Source organism: Tachyglossus aculeatus, chromosome 9 (genome assembly GCF_015852505.1).
Source record: "Tachyglossus aculeatus isolate mTacAcu1 chromosome 9, mTacAcu1.pri, whole genome shotgun sequence".
NCBI classification, from domain to species: domain Eukaryota; kingdom Metazoa; phylum Chordata; class Mammalia; order Monotremata; family Tachyglossidae; genus Tachyglossus; species Tachyglossus aculeatus.
The window spans coordinates 23,586,613-23,608,126 of record NC_052074.1 but is presented as its reverse complement, the minus strand read 5'-3'; the positions used below and the strand labels follow the sequence as shown (position 1 = coordinate 23,608,126).

The 21,514-nt window shown below is 60.1% G+C and overlaps 2 protein-coding genes across 5 annotated transcripts; one reads left to right on the top strand and one right to left on the bottom strand.

Annotated features, from left to right (window-relative positions):
• Window positions 1-122: 122 nt before the first annotated feature.
• Window positions 123-6,978, bottom strand: SNX17 (sorting nexin 17). Its single transcript, XM_038750930.1, has 15 exons — window positions 6,866-6,978; window positions 5,232-5,306; window positions 4,186-4,303; window positions 3,683-3,747; window positions 3,029-3,139; window positions 2,821-2,911; window positions 2,544-2,631; window positions 2,280-2,349; window positions 1,984-2,076; window positions 1,631-1,834; window positions 1,415-1,540; window positions 1,022-1,099; window positions 829-903; window positions 699-740; window positions 123-610 (listed from the first exon to the last, which is right to left on the bottom strand). The coding sequence occupies exons 1-15, from the start codon at window positions 6,926-6,928 to the stop codon at window positions 491-493; spliced, it is 1,419 nt and encodes a 472-aa protein (XP_038606858.1). The 5' UTR covers window positions 6,929-6,978; the 3' UTR covers window positions 123-490.
• A 1,228-nt stretch (window positions 6,979-8,206) lies between these two features.
• EIF2B4 (eukaryotic translation initiation factor 2B subunit delta) lies at window positions 8,207-15,878 on the top strand. Of its 4 annotated transcripts, none has more exons than XM_038750929.1 (13): window positions 8,207-8,248; window positions 8,413-8,456; window positions 10,316-10,451; window positions 10,618-10,809; window positions 11,292-11,374; window positions 11,635-11,726; window positions 12,476-12,590; window positions 12,769-12,845; window positions 14,101-14,203; window positions 14,752-14,879; window positions 15,025-15,202; window positions 15,294-15,474; window positions 15,632-15,878. In XM_038750929.1, the coding sequence occupies exons 1-13, from the start codon at window positions 8,230-8,232 to the stop codon at window positions 15,844-15,846; spliced, it is 1,563 nt and encodes a 520-aa protein (XP_038606857.1). In that variant the 5' UTR covers window positions 8,207-8,229; the 3' UTR covers window positions 15,847-15,878. The 4 variants fall into 4 exon arrangements, with proteins under 4 accessions (XP_038606857.1, XP_038606856.1, XP_038606855.1 ...); XM_038750928.1 differs by having other exon boundaries at window positions 10,295-10,451; XM_038750927.1 differs by lacking the exon at window positions 8,207-8,248 and having other exon boundaries at window positions 8,322-8,456.
• Window positions 15,879-21,514: the final 5,636 nt, after the last annotated feature.

The following is a 21,514-nucleotide window of genomic DNA, read 5'->3' as shown; positions in this document are numbered from 1 at the left end:
AACACTAACGGAAACCTGGCGGTGGTGGGGGCGGCGGGGAGCGGGGCCGGCTTGGGCGTCCCGGGACCCCCCACCCCACCCCGGGGCGAAGGCGAGGGAGAGCCAGGCGGGCGGCAGCGATCAGGCCGACTTTAATGGCAACGGAGGGGGGTGTGGGGAGCAGGGGAGGGGGGTCTCTCTCGCGCCTCACAGAGCTGAAGCAGCTGCCGGGGAGAGGGAGCTGGGCCTCCACCCCCAGCCGTGGTCCGCCGTCCGTCCGGCTTTTTGTGCAAAAATACTAAATGCTAATTTGGCAATGGCGGAGGGGGGGGAGGCGGCAGCCTTGAGTCCGTGGAGTGGGGGGAGAGAGGGAGAAAAGGGGCAGGGGGGGTAAGGACCTGGCCAGCGGCCAGCCCGGGGCCGGAGGGGGAGAGCAGAGAGGACCAAGAGTGATCCGGCGCCGTCCGTTCTGGGGAGGGGGCAGGAGGAGAGAGCCCAGCAGCAGCAGCGTCTACAGGTCCTCGTCCCCGATGCCCTCGAAGGCGAAATTTCCGTGGACGTCGCTGTTGCCGGGGTCGGGGGCGGGCCCGGGGCTGGCCATCCCCCGCAGACTCACGGCGCTTAGCTTGCTCTGAATGGAAGGGGCGGGGGACGGGTCAGAGGGACCTCGCCCCCCCCGCCCAAACAGCACCCTCCCCGAAACCCCGCCGCCGACTCACTGAGAGTTTGACGATCGGCTCTCTGGCGGCGTCGGGGGACTCCTGCGGGGAAAGCAACGGGACGGGGACGGGAATATCAGGGGAGCGCGCGGCCGGGGAGGAGGGAGTTCCCGGGGGGTGGGATACTCACGAGTAGGGGTGGGGACTTGACCGCCTGCTGACTGTCCGAACGCCTCAGTGCCCCTCCGACCCTTCGGCGCAGCATCTGTGGGCAGAGACGGTGGGCTCGGACCAAGTCCCACCCAGGTGTGGAAGCCGAAGAGAAGGGAGCCCCGGAAGACGGGCGGCGGGAAAAAGCTCGTCTCCCCCGGGCCCCGCCTCACCTTCCTGATGCTGCCCCCTGATTTCTTCACCATCAACTCATCCACCATGGACTGCAGGCAAATGCTCATCATGATAGCCTGGGGGGGAGAAGAGAATCTAACCCCGGGCGAGCGACCACCTACCTACCCCGGCCAGCCCCCTGGGCAAGCACGGCCCCCGCCGTGGGGAAGGGCCGGACGCTCGGGCGTGTTAACGTCGGTCACCCCGGCTCCAGACCGTACGCCCGTCGGGGGCGGGAGACGCGGCGACCGTCTCCGTTCTACCGTACCCTCCCGGGCCCTCGGTACGTTGCTCCGCGCACGGTCAGCGCTCAATCAATCCGACGGACGGACGGATCGACTGGGGCAGGAGAGTCGCGGGGGGGGGGCCGGGGCTCGAGCTCAGGTCCACACCTGCGGGCTCGTGATGGTGACCCACTGGAGCCGGTCCTTGCTCATGAGGTACTCGAACGCCAGCTCCAGGTGCACCTCTCCGCGGCCGCGGCCCGGGCTGTTGGGGCCTCCGCTGGGCAGGGGCACCTGGCGGGGCGGGCGGGCGGGCGTCGGCGGGGCTCTCGACCGCCTCGCCCCCCGTTTTCCGCCCCCCGCTCGCCCCCGTCCCCAACTCACAGAGGAGGTGACCCGCCAGCAGCGCATGCGGGTGACCCGGAAGGAGCCCTCCCGCAGCTGTTGGCCGGGCAGGCGGAGCTGCAGGCTGAGCTCGCTGTTGCCCGCGCTCACCACCACCGGGCAGCCCTTGTCCGGAAAGTCGGCCACGCAGGCCTCGAAGCGCAGGTAGCCGTAGTGCCGCAGGGTCTGCGCCAGCCGCAGGAACTGCAACGGAGCCCGGGAGGAGGCCTTACAGTGGGATCCCGGCCCCCCTCGGGACGGGAGGGAGCAGGGGCCGAAGGAAGGTGGGTGGGCGGGCGGGCGGGCATCCCGGGCGGGGAGGAAGGCCAGAAGACCCGCGCCTGCGCGCTCACCTCTTTCTTGGACACCTTCTCCTGCAGGGACTTGAGCTGCCGATGCTGCTCCTTGGTGACCAGGATCCAGCCCCGCTCGATGTCCGACACGGTCTGCGGTCAGGGCACCCCGCCAGGCTCGCCAGGATCTCCCTCTGGGGCCCTCCGAGCCACCCCCCCCGTCCTCGGAGCCCCGCTGGGGTCCCCAGGGTAGCCGGGAACGAGGTCGGGGCGGGGTGGGGAAATCGGGAGAGCGGAAGGATGGGGGGGGTCTCTCTGCCAGCGGGGTGTCTCCAAGGAGGCCGCGCCCCACCCACCTGGGCATAGAGCAAGTTGAGGCCGACCCGGTTCTCCATGACGTCGTCATCGTAGGCCGAGTCCCAGTAGCTGTCGGGCCAAGGCGGCGGAGGGAAAACGTGCTCAGCTGAGAGGAAGGGGAGGGAACGCTCCCTCCGCTGACAGCCGAGGGGCAGGGGACGGGGCGAGCCTTCCGCCTCCCTCCCCTCTCCCGGCCCTTCGGTCTCCCGCGCGCGCTCCCCCCGCCCGGCCTCTCCTCCCCAGAGCCACCACTCCCCCCCGACCTCTTCCTCAGCACGATCTTGTACTCTTGGCTCCGCAGGCTGGTGACGGAAACGTACGGCAGCTCGAACTCCTGCAGTTTCCGCACAACTGTGGGCAGCGGAGGGGGAGGAGAGGAAGGCGCGGTGGGACGGAGGGAGAGGAGGGAGGGAGGGAGGGAAGGAAGGAGGGCGGGGGAGGCTGCGACATTCCAAGCTCGTGAGTTGGGAAGGGAAGGTGAACGGGGCTCTCCGGCCGGCCGGCCGGCGAGCCCGGGCTCGACACGCGCCCGGCACTCACAGGAGAAGGCTCCGTCCTCCGACTCGCGCACCAGAAAGAGGCTGAAGTAGCCAATCAAGTCGTCCGGCAGGTCCAGTTTGGCCGCCACTGCCTGAGGAGAGGGGACACCAGTGTCACCCCCCACCGTCCCACCCCAAGCGGGGCCCATCTCCCCGACCATCCGCTGCCCCAAGGGCGGAAAGCAGAGCCAAGAGGCGGCGGGCCTCACCTCCAGGACGTCCTCCGTCTGGTCCGAAGTCAACACGGTGACCGGCACTTTCTGTCCGTTGCTCAGCAGCACTTCCAAGGACACCTCCTCCGTGGGCACCTGTTGCGTCTCCTGGGCACGACATCCGCGCACGGGCGGGTGGACGGGCGGCCCGGCTCCCTCCCGGCAGCCCTCCTCGGGGCCGGCCCACACCTCTCCGAAGCCGGGCTCCTTCCCAAGCTTCTTCCGGAGAAGAAACGAGGGTCCCGCCGCCTCCGAGAGGCCCTCGGCCTGACGCTCCCCGGCACGGACAACTAGGCCCGAATGGCCGGTCCCTGTCCTCTCCGCGTCCGGTCCCAGCTCCGAACGCCCGCCTCCCCCTGAACGTTTTCGTTGCCGTCCGGGGCTCCGTTAAGCACCTACTAGGTGGCGAGCGCCGCGCTGGGCTCTAAGGCGGCTGCAGGACGGTCAGAACAGACAGAGTCCCCGCCTCACGTGGGGCTCACAGGCCGGGCAGGAGGGGGAGAACGGGTATCGACTCCCCGTTTTACAGATGAGAAAACCGAAAAGCCCCGAGTTGGGCGATGTGCCCGGGGACCCGGAGCGGGCCAGAGGACCCCGGGCCGCGCTCCTCGGCTCCGTCCCGGCATTCCGGGTCCCCAGCCCCGGCCTCACCTGCTGCGCGCGCCGCAGGAAGCCGTTGAAGGTCTCGCTGCTTCCGAGCGCCGGGTCCTGCCGCACTGCAGGACAGAGGAGCCCCGTGGCAGCTGCTCGGCCTCGGCCCCGCGGGCGGCCTTCTCCCCGCTCCCCCACGCTCCGCGCCCCATCCCCTACTCGGCCGGCCCTTTATCCAGCCCCGAACTATTCCGAGATTGGGCCTCCTCCCCTAGTTTAAGGGAGCATAGGCCTCCCCCAACTAGCCGCGTGGGCCTGACACCCCCGCTGTGGTGGGGCTGAATCATTTTGCACAAATCCTGTCTCTAGCCAACGGGACTGATGTTCTCTACAGTCGGGTCTGCCGGTGAATCAGCTCGAGACACCGGGGAGTGGGGCAGGAAACGGGGGTGGGGGGGAGGGCGGTCAAACGAACGGCTTCTGGGGCCTGGGCGAGAATGACCGTCGCCCTGGAGAACCGGGTCGAGCGGGCTCGTTCAGAGGCCGCCACCCCCTCCACTCACCGGCCTGCATGTACTTCTCCAGCTGCTCTCTCCGCTGCTCCACTTCAGCCGGCGTCAAAGTGAAGAGCTTCTTCGGGGGGAATGCGGGGAGCACGTTGGCCCCGTATTCCTTCCGTAGCTAAACGGAGGAGAGGGAAGGAAGTGCCGAGCGCCGGGTCAGAAAGGTGTCCCTGGCCATCCGGCCTTATACTCCCAGGCCCGCTAATCTCTCAAACCCTTCCTTCGATTCGGTTTCAATCGCATTCAGTTATCTGGGAAACCACCTCTCTCCCCGCACGGGAGCAAAGGAGCACCGCCTCAAGGGCCTCCAGCCTGGCACAGCAAGGACCCCCGTCCCTCCCAGGAGTGACCGGCCAACCGCTCGATAGCCAGCGGGAGGGAAAGCACCTGGTACGAGAAGCTAGAGTTCCCTTTTAAGCAAACACACAAGGCTAACTGAGCACCGACCAGGAGCACAGCACTGTACTAGCCCCTTAACGGTACCTAGGCCCTGACTTCTAAGGGCTTACACTCTAACGGGGAAACACGTGCTCAAGAAGGCTCCCGCAGATCGTTACGATCACGCGGTGCGTTGAAGCGGTGGGTTAGCGATTCTTCTGAGACGCTAAGAGCGAACGGGTGGTCTGAAGTGGGAGAACGCCTCTCCGAGGAGGAGGGCTTTGAGCTGCGATTTTTGCGCAGGGGAGGGTTGTTCCAAGCAGATTAGTCAGAGGCTTGGAGGAAGGTGAGGGAGGGCTGGATGTAAAGAGCGGAAAGATCGAGGAAGCGGCGGCAGTCCAGGAGGGGACGGGCCAAAATCCCAATTTGCCGGGTGGAGAGAAAAATGGGCTCAGTTACAGCAGATGAGAGACTGACAGAGCGAGAGGGACGGTCTCTGGAAACTGGGAGTGATTGTGCTTCTGGAGGTGGGGAAGAGAAAGTTGGTAGAGAGAGGAAAGCTCTTCTCAGCCCGACTGAGGATGGGGGAAATGGAGGGATTGAGGTTTGGGGGAGAGGAGAGGGGAGGAGAGAGTCCTCGCCGCCTGAAAGTGGGGCGTTGAACCCACCTGCTCATGCAGCCCCAGGAGCTGGCTGTACCGCACGCGGCAGTGCAAGACGCCATTCACGTGGATGTTATAGGCCTGAAGGGACAGAGAGAACAGAGACTCGATGCCGGTCCTTCCACCTTCCTCCGAGTCTCCCACGATCCTCCGGCAGGCCGGCCCTTCCCGTCCTCGGCAGCGACTGCGCCTCCTTCTCCGGAACCGGCCACGGGACCAAGCTGGCGCGGCCCCGGATGGGTAAAGGATTCGGCCCCCGGACGAGGGCCCGACGCGAACCTTGCACGGCCAGGGAGCGGAGCACCGTACTCGACCCTTACGAGCGCCCAGACCCTGCCCTCAAAAATAACCGCGAGGGTCCTTGTTAGGCGCTTACTACGTTCCATGCACCGTTCTAAGCGCTGGGAGGGATACAAGGTGATCAGATTGTCCCACGGGGGGCTCACAGTCTTAATCCCCTCATTACAGACGAGGTCACTGAGGCACAGAGGTGTGAAATGGATTGCCCAAGGTTGCGTAAAAGCTTCCATTCTAACGGTGGGGGGGAAGATGCACACACTCGGGAAGGTTAATGCAACATGCTGTGAAGGTGGGAGACTGGGGGAAAGGGGGCGTGGGGGAGAGGGGACAAGGGGCAGGGGGGACATGGGAGAAAGGTGACATGGGGGATGGGGACAAGGGGCAGGGGGGACACAGGAGAAAGGGGACATGGGGGATGGGGACAAGGGGCAGAGGGGGCATGGGAGTGAGGGAGTATGGGGGTGAGGGGACATGGGGCAGGGGGAAAAAGGGGCAGGGGGGACACGGGAGAAAGGGGACATGAGGGATGGGGACAAGGGGCAGAGGGGACACGGGAGAGAGGGGACATGGGGGATGGGGACAAGGGGCAGAGGGAGCACGGGAGTGAGGGGGCACGGGGGTGAGGGGACATGGGGCAGGGGGGACACGGAGGCAGAGGGGACATGGGGCCAGAGGGGGCACGGGGGCGAGGGGACACAGGGGTGAGGGGACACGGGGCAGAGGGAAAATGGGGAACAGGAGACAAGGGGAAAAGGCAACAAGGGGCTGAGGGAACAGAGGGGAGAGGGGACAAGGGGGAGAGGGAACATGGGGCAGAGAGGACATGGGGGAGAGAGGACACGGGGCAGAGGGGGCACGGGGGAGAAGGGACACGGGGCAGAGAGGACATGGGCGAGAGGGGACACGGGGCAAAGAGGACATGGGGGAGAGGGGGCACGGGGCAGAGGGGGCACGGGGGTGAGGGAACACGGGGCAGAGGGGACACGGGGGAGAGGGGGAACAGGGGTGAGGGAACACGGGGCAGAGGAAACAGAGGGGAGAGGGGACACGGGGGTGAGGGGACAAGGGGGAGAGGGGACATGGGGGTGAGGGGGCACGGGGGCCAGGGCTCATGGGGGAGGGGGGCGGGTTCCTCCTCCTCCTCCTGCTCCTCGTCGTCGTCGTCCTCCTGCAGCCGCCCCAGAACGGGGGTGAGGGAAGGTTCCCGGTGGCCCCGGACGGCGCCAGCCTCCCGGTGGGGTCACCCCCGCCCGGGCACAAGGAGGCCGAGCCCAACGCCAACGCCCCCGGCCCGCTGCCCGCTGCCCGCCCTCCGGGCCCTCCGCTCCCCGGGCTCTCACCACGTAGGCGGAGCCGCCGCCGTCCCCGCTGCGGGACTCGGTCTCGGGGATGGAGAAATGCATGGCCCCGGGGGGGCCCCGGGAGGACCGGCGGGCACCGGCGGGCGGGCACCGACGGACACGGACACACGGACACACACACACGCACACGGACACGCCCCCCCCCGAACCGTCACGGCCCCTCCGCCGCCGCCGCCGCCCCCCCCAGCCCCCGTGGGCGGGGCCGCCGCGCGGAGCCCCGGGGCAGGACGGGAAATGGAGTCCGACAGGGGACGGGCGGGCGGGCGGGCGGGGGCCGGACCGGGGCATGCCGGGAAATGGAGTCCGCACAGGGCGCGCACGCGCGCGCGCGCTGCCCCGCCACCCCCTGCCGGACGGACGGATCCTCTGCGGGCGGGGGGCCCGGAGCATGCCGGGAAATGGAGTCCGTACAGGGCGCGCGCGTGCGCGCGCGGCCCCTCACCCCCGGGGCATGCCGGGAAATGGAGTCCGTACAGGGCGCGCGCGCGCGCGGCCTCCCACCCCCGGGGCATGCCGGGAAATGGAGTCTGCACAGGGGGGGCGCGCGCTGCTCCCCCCCCCCCCCCCCCCGCCGCCCCCTGTCGGACGGACGGATCCTCTGCGGGTGAGTGGGAGGGAGGCCCGGAGCATGCCGGGAAATGGAGTTCGCCCAGGGCGGGAGCTGCCCCGGGGCAGGCCGGGAAATGGAGTCCGCACAGGGCGCGCGCGCGAGCGGGGGTCTCCCTGACGGACGGATCCTCTGCGGGCGTGCGGGTTGGGGGGGGGCGGCCCGGAGCATGCTAGGTCCCCTCGGCCCCATGTTCTAGACTGTGTGCCCGCTGTTGGGTAGGGACCGTCTCTCTATGTTGCCAACTTGGACTGTCCCAAGCGCGTAGTCCAGTGCTCTGCACACAGTCAGCGCTCAATAAATACGATTGAATGAATGAATGAATGAATGAATGAATGCCAGGAAATGTAGTTTGGCCAGGGAGCGCGCGCGCGCGCGCTCTGCCCCCCGACACCGGGGGGGCTGGCCCGGGGCATGCCGGGAAACGTAGTCCGCACAGGCGCGCGCGCGCTGCCCCGCCACCCCCTGCCGGACGGACGGATCCTCTGCGGGCGGGCGGGCGGGCGGGCGGCCCGGAGCATGCCGGGAAACGTAGTTCGGCCAGGGCGCGCGCGCGCGCGCTGCCCCCTCCCACCCCCGGGCGGGGGCTGTCCCGGGGCATGCCGGGAAATGGAGTCCGCACAGGGCGCGCTGCCCGCCGGAGGGGGCCGCGGGGCATGCCGGGACTTGTAGTCGCGCCGGGGCGGTTCCCCCTCCGGGCCGCGGGGAGGCGCTGCGGGCTGCCCGGGCCACGGGGATGGCGGACACGGCGGCGGGTGAGCCGGGCCTGGGCGGGTGACCTCTGACCTCTGACCCCGGGGTCCCCTCCTCCCTCCTCCTTCCTCGGCCATGCCGCCTCTTCCTCCTCCTCCTCCTCCTGCTCCTCCTCCTCCTCCCGGGAGCCCTCCTTGCTCACCGTCCGGTCCGCTGTGCGTTTCAGGCGGAGGGTCCGCGGCCTGCCGGGACTCGCACCCCAGCCCTCGGGTAAGCCTTGACCCCTATTCATTCATTCATTATTTCACTCATTCATTCATTCAGTCGTATTGATTGAGCGCTTACTGTGTGCAGGGCACTGGACTAGTCCAAGTTGGCAACATCGAGAGACGGTCCCTACCCAACAGCGGGCTCACAGTCTAGAAGGGGGAGACAGACAACAAATACAAAACATATTAACAAAATAAAATAAGTAGAATAAATATGTACAAGTAAAATGAATTAGTGATGAGTCTGTAGCTATAATTCTATCTATTTCGATGCTATTGAGGCCCGTCTACTTGTTTTAGACTGTGAGCCCACTGTTGCGTAGGGACTGTCTCTAGATGTTGCCAACTTGTACTTCCCAACACTTAATGCAGTGCTCTGCACACACTAAGCGCTCAATGAATACGATTGATTGATTGATTGTTTTGTTGTTCATCATCCCCGCTTCTAGATCGTGAGCCCGCTGTTGGGTAGGGACCGTCTCCATCTGTTGCCGAATTGTACTTTCCAAGCGCTTAGTCCAGTGCTCGGCACACAGTAAGCGCTCAATAAATACAATTGGTTGATTGATTATTTTGTTGTCCGTCATCCCCGCTTCTAGACTGTGAGCCCGCTGTTGGGTCGGGACCGTCCCCATCTGTTGCCGAATTGTACTTTCCAAGCGCTTAGTCCAGTGCTCGGCACACAGTAAGGGCTCAATAATACGATTGATTGATTGATTATTTTGTTGTCCGTCATCCCCGCTTCTAGATCGTGAGCCCGCTGTTGGGTAGGGACCGTCTCCATCTGTTGCCGAATTGTACTTTCCAAGCGCTTAGTCCAGTGCTGTGCACACAGTAAGGGCTCAATAAATACGATTGATTGATTGATTGCTTTGTTGTCCGTCATCCCCGCTTCTAGATCGTGAGCCCGCTGTTGGGTAGGGACCGTCTCCATCTGTTGCCGAATTGTACTTTCCAAGCGCTTAGTCCAGTGCTGTGCACACAGTAAGGGCTCAATAAATATGATTGATTGATTGATTGCTTTGTTGTCCGTCATCCCCGCTTCTAGATCGTGAGCCCGCTGTTGGGTAGGGACCGTCTCCATCTGTTGCCGAATTGTACTTCCCAAGCGCTTAGTCCAGTGCTCTGCACACAGTAAGCGCTCAGTAAATACGATTGAACGACTGAATGAATAAACTAGGTTCCTGGGAACCAGGGGAGGGTCTTGGATCCCCCCAGCTCTGCCCCCCGCTTATCCCAAGGTGTTAACGGGTGCCATTTGGGGGCCTGAGGAAGTGACCCCAAGGAGGCTCTTCTGCCTCAGTGAAGAAGCCCCCCCAGGCTCTCAGCTCATTGTGGGCAAGGCATGTGTCTGTTTATTCATTTAATTGTATTTATTGAGCGCTTACTGCGTGCAGAGCACTGTACTAAGCGCTTGGGAAGTACAAGTTGGCAACATCTAGAGAACGGTCCCTACCCCACAGTGGGCTCACAGTCTAGAAGATGGTGTCTACTGATGTCTATTGAAGTCTATTGACGGTGGTGGCGTTTGTTAAGCGCTTCCTGGGTGCCGGGCACTGTATTGAGCGCTGGGGTAGATTCAGGCAAGCCGAGTTGGACACAGTCCCCGTCCCACACGAGGCTCCTGGTCTCAATCCCCATTTTACAGATGAGGTAACTGAGGAAGGGAAGTGACTTGCCTAAGGGCGCACAGCAGACAAGTGGCAGAATTGGGGTTAGTCTTCTGTCTGCTACGCCGTGCGGGATTGTTGTGTAGTCTCCCGACAGCGCCTTGCACACAGTAAGTGCTCAGTACAGCGCGCTGCGCTCAGTAAGTACAATTGACTGACCTACGGGAAGGAGCCGATGCCTGTGTTTCAGGGAGATGGCAGGGAGCTGTCCCAAGAGGAGAAACTGCAGTTGCGCAAGGAGAAGAAGCAGCAGAAGAAGAAGCGGAAGGAGGAGAAGGGGACAGACCCCGGAGCCGGCCCCGTCGGACCCCCTGCCCGGCAACAAGGTGGGGACCCCACGGGGCCGAGGCCGGAGCCGGTGGGGGGCTCGGGATTGCGGGGAGAGAGCAGAGCGTGGGAGCTGGGGGGGGGAACAAGAGGGAATGACCTCCCCCGGAGCGGACAGGACTCTGTTCCCGAGCTTCCGTCCCTCTCGCTCCACCGAAAAAACAGACCCACCCCCGGCCGCGGGGTCGACGGGGCCGATGACGGAGAGGACGCCTGGCGGGAAGAGTAAGGCAGAGCTGCGGGCCGAGCGTCGGGCCAAGCAAGAAGCGGAGCGGGCCGTGAAGCAGAGCCGGAAAGGGGAGCCGGGAGCGGCTCCGGCTCAACCCCGGACCCCTACGACTGGAGAGACCCCCTCAGGTACCGCCCCTCGCCTGCACCGATGGCCCCCGGCTCCCGTCCGTGACATCGTAATTAGCTGGGGTGCTCGTTAGGCGCTTAGTATGTGCCAGGCACCGGGTTAGGTACGGTACAGACGGATCAGACGCAGCCCCTGTCTCACGCGAGGCTCGCAGTCTGAGGGTGGGGAGGACAGCCGTTTCATCCCAGTTTTACGGGTGAGGAAACAGGCGTGGGAAGCTTTGGGCCAAGGTCACGCGGTAAGCAAGCAGAAGATCCGGCGTTAGGACTAAGGTTTTCTGCTTCCCAGGTCTGTTCCCTATCTTTTGAGTCTTCAACCCACGATAGTTCTCCTTCCACTCTGTGAGCCCCAGTGTCGCTAACCGGTTAGAAGACTATCAATCCCCGTTCCCCATTTCACCGGCCACCCACCTTTCCTCGGCTGGCGTGGAGCGCTCTGTGGCACTCTGATGATGCCGAAATCCCCCCTACCCCACCCCCAGGAGTGAAGCGTCCCCCTGAGCATATCCAAGTGGACGACCCCATGGTCCTAAGGAGACTCGCCAAAAAACTGGAGCGACAGCAGGTAGGACCTGAGGAGAGTCGATGGCCTGACAGAACTCGGGGCGGCGGGGAAGTCGGGACCCTCTAATAAGGCACGGAGGAAGAGGGCTGCAGGGTACCTCCGGATGAGGGGAAGGGGAGAAGAAAATCCTTACCGCCCAGCCCCTCCTCTCCCTCCAGCTCCTCTTTTCCTCTCCAACCCCTCCTTTCCCCCCACTCTCCGGCCCACCCCGGCCAACCTCGCGTCCCGCGGTACGGATCCCGTCCTCCCGATCGCCCTAGGTTCCTCTGCGCAAGGATTACGGCTCCAAAGTCAGTCTCTTCTCCCACCTTCATCAGTACAGCCGCCGCCACCCGCTCACCCAGTACATGAGGTGAGGCCTCGTCGACTGGGCAGAGCCTGAAATCAGAGAGTGGCCGAGGGGGAGCGTGGGTGTGGAGCCCATCTCGGGGCAACGGGAAAGAGAGGTCCTGGGGTGATCGAAGGGACGGGGGAGACACCCTGACGGGGTGTGCGACGGCTGGTCGATCGACGAATGGTATCGGGCCCTTACGGGGCGCGGGGTGTTGCGTTAAGCGCTCGGGAGAGTACGGTAGACTAGAATGGGTAGGCGCCATCCCTGCTCCAGAGGAGGTTACGGTCCAGTGGGGGGGATGGACATTAAAATCATTTACGGTAGGGGAAATGGCAGAGCGTGAGGCTGTGTATGCGGGTACTGAAGGGGTGGAGGTGAGACGGGGGAGTTTCAAAGTGCCTAAAGGGTACAGATCAAAGCACGCAGGTGATGCGAAAAGGAAGGTAAATAGGGTGGGGTAATGAGGGCTTAGTCAGGGAAGGCCTCTCGGAGGAGATGTGATTTTACGAAGGCTCTGAAGGTGGGGCGGGCGGGCGGGCGGGCGGGGGGTTGTCTGTCGGAAATGAAGATGGAGGGCGTTCCAGGCCAGAGGGAGGAAGTGGGCCAGGGGGCCGGCGGCGAGAGGGACGAGACGGCCCTGCAGTGAGCAGGTTGGCGTTGGAGGAGCGCGGCGTTTGGGCCGGGTTGTCGTAGAAGAGGAGCGAGGGGAGGTTGGGGGTGGGTGGGAGGGAGGATGGGCGCCGACGAGTGCGGTCCTCCCTGTTTAGCATCCCGTCCTCCGTGATCCACCCGGCCGTGGTGCGGCTCGGCCTCCAGTATTCCCAGGGCCTCATCAGCGGCTCCAACGCCCGCTGCATGGCCCTCCTGCGCGCCTTCCAGCAGGTATGCCCCTCCGCCGCCCCCCTCCTGGACACGCCTTCTCTCCTCTGCCCCCCACACCATATACACGCAGGCACCCCCACCACCACCACCCTACTAGTGGGCCCCTCTCCCCCGGACCAGGCTGAGGAAGCCCCCGCCACCAGGCATCGGGGCGGCTCAGTCTCCTTGCCGTCTCTAGGTGATCCAGGACTACACCACTCCCCCCAATGAGGAGCTGTCACGGGATCTGGTGAACAAGCTCAAACCTTACATCAGGTGAGGATCCTTCCCCCCCCACCCCCACCGCCCCCCCATCTTAATTCCTCACTTCCAGACTCTCCCAGCTTCCCTTTCGCCCATCCTCCCCCCTGCCTCCATTTCCTTCTGTCCCTTTTCTGACCCTCCTCTCTCTTCTCTACCTTCCACTTCCCTTTCCATCCCCCAGGCCCCTTTGCCAATCAGTCAATTTTTTTCTTTAGTGGTACTTGTTAAGAGCTTACTGTGTGCCGGGCACTGTGCTAAGTGCTGGGGTAGACAGGTTGGACGTCCCACATAGCATTCACGATCTTAATCCCCATTTTACAGATGAGGTCACCGAGGCACAGAGAAGCAAAGTGACTCGCCCCGGGTCACACCACCTGGAAAGATCCCGGGCTTTGGACTCAGAGGTCATGGCTCCACCAGTTGTCAGCTGTGTGACTTTGGGCAAGTCACTTCACTTCCCTGGGCCTCAGTTCCCTCATCTGTAAAGTGGGGATGAAGACTGTGAGCCCCGTGGGACAACCTGATCACCTTGTAACCTCCCCAGCGCTTAGAACAGTGCTGTGCACGTAGTAAGTGTTTCATAAATGCTATTATTATTAAGAGGCAGAGCCGGGATTAAAACCGTGGTCCTCCTGACTCAATCAATCAATCAATTCTATTTATTGAGCGCGTACTGTGTGCAGAGCACTGTACTAAGCGCTTGGGAAGTACAAATTGGCAACATATAGAGGCAGTCCCTACCCAACAGTGGGCACACAGTCTAGAAGGGGGAGACAGAGAACAAAACCAAACATATTAACAAAATAAAATAAATAGAATAGATATGTACATGTAAAATAAATAAGTAGAGTAATAAATGTGTACAAACATACATATATACAGGTGCTGTAGGGAAGGGAAGGAGGTAAGACGGTGGGGATGGAGAGGGGGACGAGGGGGAGAGGAAGGAGGGGTTCCCAAGCCCTTGTTCTTTCCAGGCCACGGTGCATTTCAGTGCGATGTATTGAGCGCTTACAGCGTGCAGAGCGCCATACTGAGTAATTGTGAGAGCACCGTACAATGGAGTTGGTAGACCCGATCCTGGTCCACGAGGAGTTAACAGCATTCTCCTCCTTGCTTCCAGCCCCACGGCATCTCCCAGCTTGGGAGCTTTTGTCCCCCCCCGGGCTACGTTTCCCATCTTTACCTCTCCCAGCTGAGACTCCTGCTCTCCTCCCCGTCTCCTTCGCTTCCGTCCTCATTCCCCGTCTCCTCTCCCCCCACGCAGCTTCCTGACTCAGTGCCGACCACTCTCAGCCAGCATGGGCAACGCCATCAAGTTCCTCAAGAAGGAGATTGCCGGGGTGAAGAGCTCCCAACGGGAAGAGGAGGTAATGATGACGGCGGGGGACTGGGAAGGGGCCGGAGGGCGGGAGAGGTCGATGGCCATCGGGGAATGGAGACCAAGTTGACGCTGGGAAGGACTCTCAGAAAGCGCAGCTGCAAGCCCTAACGGAGAGAGCACGGGCCTGGGAATCAGAAGGATCTGGGTTCTAATCCCAGCTCTGCCAATTGCTTGCTCGGTGACCTTGGACAAGTCACTTAACTTTGCTGGGCCCCGGTTTCCCCGCATGTAAAAAGGGGGTACTTGTTCTCCCTCCTTCTTAGATTGTGACCCCCACGTGGGACAGGGACTGTGTCTGATCTAATTAACTTGTAGCTACCCCAGCGTTTAAGACAGCGTGTGACACGTGGTAAGCGCGTAACAAATATCACGTAAAAAAAAAGAAAGCGTCCCTTCTCTGAGTTTGGAAAACTATAAGACGTCTCATCGGCCCTGAATTCTTCCTGGGCAAAGGGAAGACCTCTCCCCGCCGCCTGCCCCGATCCCACCCGTCCCTTCCCTGTCTCCTTAGAGATGATCCTTCCTTCCAACCAGGCCAAGCAGGAGCTTCGAGCTGCCGTGGACCGGTACGTGCAGGAGAAAATCAAGCTGGCGGCCGAGGCCATCTCTCGCTCGGCCTACGACAAGATCAGCGACGGGGACGTGATCCTGGTGTACGGATGGTACGGATCGGGGCCGGCGGGCGGGTTTGGGGCGGAGTGTCGGTGGAGCCGGGGAGGGTGGAGGGTGTGGCTGAGCCCCTTCTCCGTGTGTCTTCTCTGCCCCTGCCCGCCCCTTTCTGCCTCTGTGCCCGTATGTCCTCTTCAGCTCATCCCTGGTGTCCCGGACGTTGCGGGACGCCTGGACGCGTGGCCGCCGGTTCCGAGTGGTGGTGGTGGACAGCCGGCCGCGGCTGGACGGGCGGCACACGCTGCGCTGCCTGGTCCGGGCGGGGGTCCCCGCCTCCTACCTGCTGATCCCCGCTGCGTCCTACGTGTTACCGGAGGTGAGGGGGCGGGGGACGGAGCCCGGGCCACCCTGGGAGGAACCGGGAATTCCACCCCACGGCAACAGCGACGACTTTATCCCCGCCTCAGGTGTCTAAGGTGCTGCTGGGGGCCCACGCGCTTCTGGCCAACGGGTCGGTGATGTCACGGGTCGGAACCGCCCAGCTGGCCCTGGTGGCCCGCGCCTTTAACGTGCCCGTGTTGGTGTGCTGCGAGACCTACAAATTCTGCGAGCGGGTGCAGACCGACGCCTTTGTCTCCAACGAGCTCGGTGAGGGGGCTGAGGGGGGCGGAGGAAGAAGGGATCGGGGAAGACGGCACGGAGCGGCGGGAGGGGGCGGAGCGGGAGGGCGGGCCCTGGGTAGGGGGTAGGCCGAGGGAGGGAGGGCGTCTCCGGGCCGCGGTCCGACTGCGGCCGTGTTTTCCAGACGACCCCGATGACCTGCTGTGCGGCCGGGGGGGCCGCGTGGCTCTGGGCCACTGGCAGGACTACCCTTCGCTCCGCCTGCTGAACCTGGTGTACGACGTGACGCCCCCCGAGCTGGTGGATCTGGTGATCACGGAGCTGGGTATGATCCCCTGCAGCTCGGTGCCCGTGGTGCTGCGCGTCAAGAGCAGCGACCAGGGGAGCCAGGGGCAATAAACGGCGGCCTTCCTCCGCCTGGCAGATCCGCATCCGCTCCGCTCTCGGCGACTCCGCCTCCACCGTGGCAGCCGACCACACGGGCCGGGGGAGGGCCGGAGGGGATCGGGGCTGCCCGCCGAATCCGTCGGATGTATTTCCCGAGTGCTCAGTGTGAGCAGAGCATCCTACTGAGGGCTTGGGCCTGTACGGTAGCGGTGGAAGACCTCATCCCTGCCCACAGGGAGCTTACGGGCCTGTGCGGGAGTCTGCCACAACCCAGCTCCAGGTCTACCTCAGGTTCCCAGTGCCCCACAGAGAACTCAGCCTGGGGATACAGGCAACTCCTTTGGCTGACGAACCCCCAAATGCATAAGCTCTGCCCTCAGCAAATCCACTCATTGTAGGTGAGTCAGTTCCCTCCCCACCTCTTCCTCCCTCTGCCCCTTCTTTGATCAGTCGGTAATGATTCGTGAGCAACTACTAATTGCAGAGCACTAGGGAGAGTAGAGAAAAGTTAATAGTAATCATGGTGGTATGCGTTCAGCTCCTACTGCGCGCTAAGGAACTACGGGATAAGCAAATCGGACACGGTCTCTGTTTTACTCAGGGGCCACGGTCTAAGGGGGAGGGAGAAGAGGTATTTAATCCCCAACTGAGACACAGAGAAGTTAAGTCACTTGCCCAGGTGGCCCAGAAGGTAAGCGGCAGAGCTGGTGTTAGAACTCAGGCCACCTGACTCCCTGTGCTCTATTCACTAGACCACCTGGCTTCTGACATGATCCCCACCCTCAAGGGGTTTATGGTCTGGCAACGGAGATGGAATTTATGGAGGAAGGAGAGGTGGCTAGGTATATGAAGGGTGTAAATCCATCGCTACAGAAACGGGTGGTTTTCTAAGTCGCAAGTCCATAGTTGGTGCACGAGTCTGAATTGGTGATGGGTGGGGATATGACCCGTTGGGGAAGAGAAAGAGGAATTCATTGGGAAAGGCTCCCTGGAGGAGATGTGATTTCAGAAGAGCTCTGATAATGGGGAAAGCTGTTATCTAGGGGATTTGAAGGGGCAGGGAGGCCAGGGGAAGGGCGAGAGCAAGCGTTCGGAGGCGGACGAGCCGAGAGGAGCGAAGGGTGTGAACTGAGGTGTGATGGGAGAAGAGAGTGGATAAGTAGGAGGGAGAGAGCTGATTGAATTCCTTCAGGGCACCAGTCAGTTCCTGCATGATGCAGAGAAGAATAAGAAACCCCTAGAGGTTTTCGAGGACAGGGGAGATGTGTGCACAGTGATGCTTTAGAAAAATGATCCAAGCAGTAGATTGGATCGGCAGAGGGGAGAGGCCCGTGAAGAGGCCGGAGTCAAGCCGAAATAGGAAAAATGCCGGGGACCCGTGAGGGGGCCGTTTGGATGAAGAGGAAAGGCGGAATCTGGAAATGTTGTGAAGGAGGAACCAGCAGGGTTTAGTGGTGGACTGAAAATGGGGCTTGAAAAGAGGGAGAAGTCGAGGGTAGTGCCAGGGCTGTAGACTGCAGATGGAGAGGATCCTGCTGGTGGTGTTCCCAGTTTTCCTGCCCCACTCCCACATCCTCAACTTGGGCCCTTCCCAATCCCCTATGCTCCAGTATTTTTTTCTTTCTTTTTTTGAACCAGTGATGGGTGTGAGGCGCTGCTACTCCTCTGCCCCCTCCTCCTTTTCTGTTTGTAGTTCCCCTTTTCAGCCTCAGCCCTGGGAAAGGGAACAGACCGTAGATTCCCCCTCTAGGCTTTAAGCTCATTGTGGGCAGGGACCGTGTCTCCCAAGTCTTATATTGTTATACTCTGTTACACTCTCCTAGGTGCGTAGTATGGTGTTCTGCACACGGTAAGCACTCAGTACATTCCTTCGACTGAGGGGTAGACAGAAGGGACGTGGGCCAACAGCTGTTACCGCAGGCACTGTGCCACCGCCACCTCTTCCCTTTCCCTTTCAATTCCCACTTTGCTGTCGGCAGCTACAGCGGGGCCACGTGCTGGGAAGGAAAAGAGACGGGGCGATGCAGCAGTGGTGGCCGTTTTTATTCAAACAGACAACCAAAAAGCACCAGAGCACGGGGAGGGGAGAGGTGGAAGGAGAGGGCCAAGTTTGAGTTGTAGGAGGACAGGAAAGCCATTAGGAGCAGGGGGAGGGAAGGGATTTTTACAGGGTCATTTATACTTGGATGTTGCGTCTGGTTCTAGAACAGAACCTAATTACACAAGTTTATGGGAAACTGAGCCCCATGACTCAGGTGCTTTTTTGAGAAATGACCAGCCTGCATCGTGGGGTATTTACTGCCAGTATAGTTGCTGCCCAGGAGAAGGAGACAGTGGGGAGGTGGAAATCGTGGCAGCGACTTCTTCAACCAGGAAAGGTCAGCTCCTAAGTCATTCTCAGCCAGTTCAGCCTCCCCAGTGTAACCCGGAGATGAGTCGGTGAAACAACTGAATTGGCAAAAAATGGAGCCCTTCCCTATTGCTACTTTCCCTTTCTGGTTTTCTCTCCTTGCTTCCACGAACCCTCACTTGATCCCCGCATGGCCACATTTTGAACTCCCTCACGCATCCGTACTCCTTCTCAGGAGTCTCCAACTGTGCTTCTCAAGGCCCCTCCCTTGTGCGACTCATTCACTGGCTCGTCGTAACACGGGTGCTGAGCCCCAATAGCGTCTGCCTCTCCAATCTACTCACCTCACTGTGAAACCTCAAGAATACGAGTTCCCCCTTGACTCAGTGGTCGAGACACTGGACGAACCATTGATTGATGGATCGATTGACCCTCATTGGTGCCCTTGACCTCTTTGTCCCTTTGACTAATCATAGTGAGTTCCAACAACCCTCCACCCTCTGCTTTGGCTCCCAAAGGCAAGTGGCTAAAGGCTTATGGAGGAAACAGACAACCTGGGCCAACCTGTTAAACGACAATTTCTTCCTCCACGCTGCCCCAACTACAGCTAGGCAGCACCATTCCCCAACTCGAATGACTCATTGGTCCCAAATCCACAAAAAACTTTTCAGGACCCCTAAAGCCTTTCCTTAAAACTCCAACCCCGCCTCCCTTCCTATTGGTCATCTCTCAAGTTTATTCACGGAAAAGATTTGAGTCTGTTCCTCGGGAGATCCCTTCATGTCGCCCTCTCTGTTTCCCGGCTGATCCCGAGCTAATCCTCCCCTAGGACACTATTAGTCCATTCATTTGCTCTTGGATCGCCTCGCTTTGCAAATGATAATTCTTAGCTCCGTCACTTCTTTTGGCTCCTCCACAACTGCATGCACGTGTGAACAGCTCTTTTTCCCATTAAAAAAAAAAACGATTAAGTGTGAGATCCCTTAAGTAAGTGTATAGGCCCCTCCTTGCTGCTGCTACTCTCCTCCTCCTCGTCTTCTGTCTCCTCTGTTAAGGTGGTTGCAAAGCAGGAAGCGGGAGTAATATCTCCAGTCCCTTGTCACTCTGGGGTTCAGTATTTCAGCAATAATAATTGTGGAAGTTAAGTGCTTACTGTGAGCCAAGCCCTGTACTAAGGTCTGGGATAGGTACAAGGTAATCGGGTCAGACGCAATCCTCCCAACTACCCCTGTAGCTCCCTTTTCCCAGTGAATTCATTGAACGTGCTGGCTTTTCTTGCCGTCTGCACTTCCTCTCTTGCAGTTCTCCCTCCGGTCTGGCTTCTGTCTTTACCGTTTGGTAGGGACTGCCCTCACACAGCTAACCCCACTGCTAGATGTAAAAGCCTTCTAGATTTCTCCACTGCATTTGCTGTGGCACCCCAAATCACCTAATTGTGTCTCCAGTATCAGTTTCTTTGACACCACGTCCCCTCTGCTCCCTCAGCATAGGCCGACGTGCTCTAAGACCGAGTCTCGGCCTCCTTACGTGTATGTCTTCATCAGCTCTCATGGCTGTTCTTAATACCCGTGTACAAATTAACACCGAGGACTCTTCAACTCAACCTACAGAAATAAAAGAAATCTTCCTAATCTCTTTTCAGACTGTGTGTTCCCTGAGAATAGAGCCTGTCCCCTTCCCTAACAAAGGCCTCTGGAAATGCTTTGTTTTCTGGCTGACAAGCCAAAAGAGACAGAATAAGAGACTGGGACAGAATAATTCAGAAGCAAGTATTCGTTCGGCACAAAATGGGAATAAGAGTAACTGTTTATGGCTTATACGAGTGTTGCTCTACATGATGACTCGGTATGCCTGGGATATCAGAGTCGGGGAAGGGGTTGGCAGGAGAGAGTCAATATCTGGCTTCCACTTATCCTGGACAGGCCTCATCTGTGGTTCCTTCAGGGCACCAGGAGTGACGTGGCCGTGATTGCTTGGGGATCCGAACCCCCGACAGATCTGGTAATGGATAGGCCCTCTACCAAAATAGAGAAGGAACTCAGCCTGGCTCCAAAGGTATCCTAACTTCTGGTCTGTGCTTTGAGAATTCTACCCATCCAGTTCTTCCCACGTTGTTAGCACTTGACATTTTAATGTGATCGATGTGCAGTGGTGTTAAAATAGTGTTCAGTGAGCTTTAGCACCTCTTTGGAACACGTGGGGCCTTGGAGCCCCTTATACTCTGTCACTGACACGAAAACAGGGTCCTGATGCAGAATTCTGCCTTGCGTAGAATGACGATTCCCGTTCTCAGTATTGATGTGGAACCAGATGCTTTTTGGTGCCGTATGTTTATTTCCAGTGCCTCCTCTCCCTCCCCCGTGGCTCCAGCCACTACATTCTAGGTCTCAGACACGGCGTCAAAGTTCACGTGAATCTGGGAAAGAAAGGCAATGACTTTGTGGACTTCTGCAAAATGGCAGCGATCCAGTGTCATCACATCACGTACACCTCACAGACTTTTTTTTTTTTAAGAGAGTTGTCACCGGCCAGCCAGTGGCCTGCACCAAGGTAGAACTTGTTCTGCCCCAGCCCGAGGGATGAGGAGAGCGGTAGAAGGATCGAAAAGGAGTCAATTGAAGGGGGAGTCAGTGGCCTAGGTCTTAATCAATGGTATTTATTGAGCGCTTACTACCGTTCTAAGCGCTTGGGAGGGTACAATACGTCAGGATTAGCAGACACTCTTCCTGCTCCTAACGAGCTTATCAAGAGGGTGAGACGTACGTTAATACTAATAAGTTATGTTGTGTTACAAGTTATGTTGCTAACTTGCACTTCCCAAGCGCTTAGTACAGTGCTCTGCACACAGTAAGCGCTCAATCAATACGACTGACTGACTGAATGAATGAATGAATAAGGAAGTAATGTATAATTTCAAGATAGGTACATAAGTGTTGTGAGATAAGCATCGCTACTGGGCGCAAAAAAACGGTGAAAACTGACGGGTTAGGGGCAAGGAGGGTTTATGAGGTGGCAGCGTGGCTCAGTGGAAGGAGCCCGGGCTTTGGAGTCAGAGGTCATGGGTTCAAATCCCAGCTCTGCCAATTGTCAGCTGGGTGACTTTGGGCAAGTCCCTTAACTTCTCCGTGCCTCAGTTCCCTCATCCGTAAAATGGGGATTAAGACTGTGTGAGCCCCACGTGAGACAATCTGATTACCTTGTATCCCCCCAGCGCTTAGAACAGTGCTTTGCACATAGTAAGCGCTTCTCTATTTATTTATTTATTTTATTCTTTATTTATTTTAGTCTCTATTTTATTTGTACATATTTATTTTATTTTGTTAATATGGT